The sequence below is a fragment of the Bison bison genome, unplaced genomic scaffold (assembly GCF_000754665.1).
Source record: "Bison bison bison isolate TAMUID 2011002044 unplaced genomic scaffold, Bison_UMD1.0 scf7180017846162, whole genome shotgun sequence".
Taxonomy (NCBI): domain Eukaryota; kingdom Metazoa; phylum Chordata; class Mammalia; order Artiodactyla; family Bovidae; genus Bison; species Bison bison.
In genome coordinates this window covers 11933-15273 of record NW_011476735.1, presented here as the reverse complement: position 1 = coordinate 15273, position 3341 = coordinate 11933, and the positions used below count along the sequence as shown (strand labels likewise).

General features: G+C 52.7%; 1 protein-coding gene across 1 annotated transcript in view; it reads left to right on the top strand.

Moving 5' to 3' along the window:
- Positions 1-3341, top strand: part of SNAPC4 (small nuclear RNA activating complex, polypeptide 4, 190kDa) — a 22856-nt gene that overhangs the window by 8743 nt on the left and 10772 nt on the right. Inside the window, exons 11-14 of the mRNA XM_010838754.1 lie at positions 1-93; positions 253-359; positions 443-537; positions 2380-2474. Of these exons, the coding sequence (XP_010837056.1) occupies positions 1-93; positions 253-359; positions 443-537; positions 2380-2474 (390 nt within the window). The remainder of the gene's footprint in view (positions 94-252; positions 360-442; positions 538-2379; positions 2475-3341) is intronic.

Here is a 3341-nt window from a genome sequence, read left to right as displayed (position 1 = left end):
TGAAGCGCAGGGAGTGGACGGAGGAGGAGGACCGCATGCTCACGCGGCTCGTGCAGGCCATGCGAGTCGGCAGCCACATCCCCTACCGGAGGAGTGAGTCCCACACCTGCCGGGCAGGGCCCTGGTCCACTTGGGGGGGCGGGGGCGGTGCTGTGACGTCCGGGCCACCTGCGGTCAGTTCTCTGTGGTCAGCGTGGCTCCTCTCTGGGGGACCCAGGAAGCACGGCGCCAACCAGCCCCCTCTGTCCGCAGTTGTCTACTACATGGAGGGGCGGGACTCCATGCAGCTCATCTACCGCTGGACCAAGAGCCTGGACCCCAGCCTGAGGAAGGGGCTCTGGGCCCCAGAGGAGGACGCGGTGTGTCTGGGGCCTGGGGCCTGGAGTTCGGGCTGGACTGGGCTGGGCAGGTTGTGACCGGCTCTGCTCCTGTCTCCCTGCAGAAGTTGCTTCAAGCGGTTGCCAAGTATGGGGAGCAGGATTGGTTTAAAATCCGGGAAGAGGTGCCAGGTAGGAGCGATGCCCAGTGCCGAGATCGGTGAGTGGGACAGCTCTGGGCAGAGGAAGGCTTGCTGGGGTTGCTTCCAGGTGGGCCACCAGGTGGGTAGGGAGACTGGCCCAGGGTGGCCTGCTGGCGTGGGAAGAGGGTGTGGCCTTGGGGGCAGGGAGGATGCGGATGGACCCGCTCAGGAAGCAAGATCGTTTCTTTTTGAAGCCAGACGTGTGCACGGGCTCCACTGGACATCCTTTGAGATCCCCAGGTGGCAGTTTCCTTGAGTTTTTTTTAAAGCAGTATTATTCATAATTCACGTAGAAACCATTCATTTAAAGTAGATAGTTCTGTAGGTTTGGGTGTATTTCTTGAGCTGTGTAGCCATCATCACAATTCTAGAACATTTTGATCACCCCACAAAAGAAACACTATTCCCTACAGAAAAAAAAAAAAAAAAAATTCAAGAATGGACCAAAGAGACTTCCCTGGTGGTCCAGTGGGTAAGACTCTATGCTCCCAATGCCGAGGGCCTGGGTCCCTTCCCTGGCCAGGGAGCTTGATCCTACAGACCACAACTGAGACCCAGCGCAGCCAAATAAAGAAATAAATACTTAGGGGAAAACAAGGCACAATGGGCTTGAACGCATGTTTCTCCAAAAGACGCATAAATGGCCTTGAGCACGTGAAGAGCGCCGGCGTGGTCATTACGGAAATACAGGTCAGCGCCACCGCAGGGTGCCGCTTCACGCACTTCAAGATGGCGCATGTTTTATAAAAATGGGAAATAAGTGTCGGAGGGGATGCAGAGAAATCAGAACCCTTGTACACTCTTGGTGGGATTGAAACAGGGCAGCCGCTGTGGAAAAGAGTTCAGGGATTCCTAAAAAGATAAACGGAGAATTACTGTATTATCTTGAAGAAGGAACTGGCAACCCACTCCAGTATTCTTGCCTGGAGAATCCCACGGACAGAGGAGCCTGACGGGCTGCAGTCCATGGGGTCACGCAGAGTCAGGCACGACTGAAGCGACTTAGCACAGCATGTTGTCTAGCAATTCCACCCTGTACCCAAAAAATGGAAATCAGGGACTCAGACATTGTCCACCCCTGTTCATAGCAGCGCTGGGCACAGCAACCAAAAGGTGGAAACGAGCCACGTGTCCATCAGCAGATGAGCAGATAAACAGGCGCGATGCTGACGCTGCATGGACACTGAGCGGGGCTCTCGCGCGTGCCGCGCCGGGACTGAACCTCGGAGGCCGCGTGTCCGCGTGGCTGTGCGTGCTCGCTCTTCTCAGCTGTGCCTACGAGTGAAGTCACGGGGTCATGTGGGGATTCGGTTTAACCTTCCGAGGAGTGACCATTTTCCAGAGTGGCTGCACCACATTCAGGGCATCCCCACCAGCAGAGTAGGAGGGTCTCCGCGTCCTCGCCGGCTCACGCTTCATTTTCGATTCAAGCCACCCTAGCGGTGTGAGGCGGGGTCTCTGCAATTCCGGTCTGCTTTTCCCAAAGGGTGTTGATGTCGAGCGCCTTTCTCGTGTGTTATTTGGCCATTTCTGTGTCTTCTCTGGAGAAATAGCTATTTCTGTCCTTTGCCCATTTTTAAACTTGAGTTATGAGGGTGCTTGGTATATTCCAGGAACAAGTCTCAGCAGACACATGATCTGCGGACCCCCTCTTCTAATCTCTGGGTTGTCTTTCACTTTCTTGAAAGTGACCTTTGAAACACAGAAGTTTGTAAGTTCGTGCAAGTCCAGTGTGCCTGTGCTTTCCTTCTGGTGCCTGTGCTCTGGGTGTCACGGCTTAGAAATGGCTGCAGGCTCCAGGACAGCGGCGGGAGCGCGTGTGAGCTTCTAACGTCCCTTTGTTTTTATGTCGCCTTCAGATATCTCAGAAGGTTACATTTCAGCTTGAAAAAGGGACGATGGAATTCCAAAGAAGTGAAGAAGTTAATTGAATTGATAGAAAAATACGGCGTTGGTAAGCCCGGACTCCTGTGTTTGCGTACCATTCACTCACGTGGTGGTGGTAACGTTTGCCCGTGTCATGAAGTGACCCTGCGTCTGGTGACCGCCCGTCCCGCACACAGTCACCATAACTTACTGACCGCGTTCCCCACGTGGTGTGTCACATGCCGGGGCTGATGTAATTCTGTAATCGGAGGTCTTGCCTCTTAGTGCCCGGCGCTTGCGCTGTCCCCTGCCCGCCCTGCCCCGTGGCAGCTGCCCGCCCTGCCCCGTGGCACCTGCCCACCCTACTCCGTGGCAGCTGCCCACTGCTGCTCCATGCGCCCACTTTCTGCTTGTTTGGTGTGCTCTGTTTTTCGTATTCCACGTGCAACTGAGGTCATACTTTCTCTGTCTGACTTACTTCACTGGGCATCACACATTCTAGATCCATCCATGTTGTTGCAAATGGGAAGATTTTTTTTTCTTTCATGACTGAGGAATATTTCATTGTGTATATGCGGAATATATGTTACTTATTTTTCTTTGTCCATTCATCTACCAGTGGACACTTAAGTTGCTTCCATGTATTATTGTAAATAATACTGTTGTGGACGTTGGTATATTAACTCCTCTTCAAATGTTTTGGAAAAGTCACGCAGTCATCTGGTCCTGGACTGTTGTTTGTTTATAGAGTTTTATTATTATTATTATTGATTTAGTTTTCTTCCTGGTAATCAGTCTGTTCATAGATTTTATTTCTTCCTGACTCAGTCTTCAGCTCAGTTCAGTTCAGTCGCTCAGTCGTGTCCGACTCTTTGTGACCCCATGAATCGCAGCACGCCAGGCCTCCCCTGTCCATCACTAACTCCCGGACTTCACTTAGACTCACGTCCTTCGA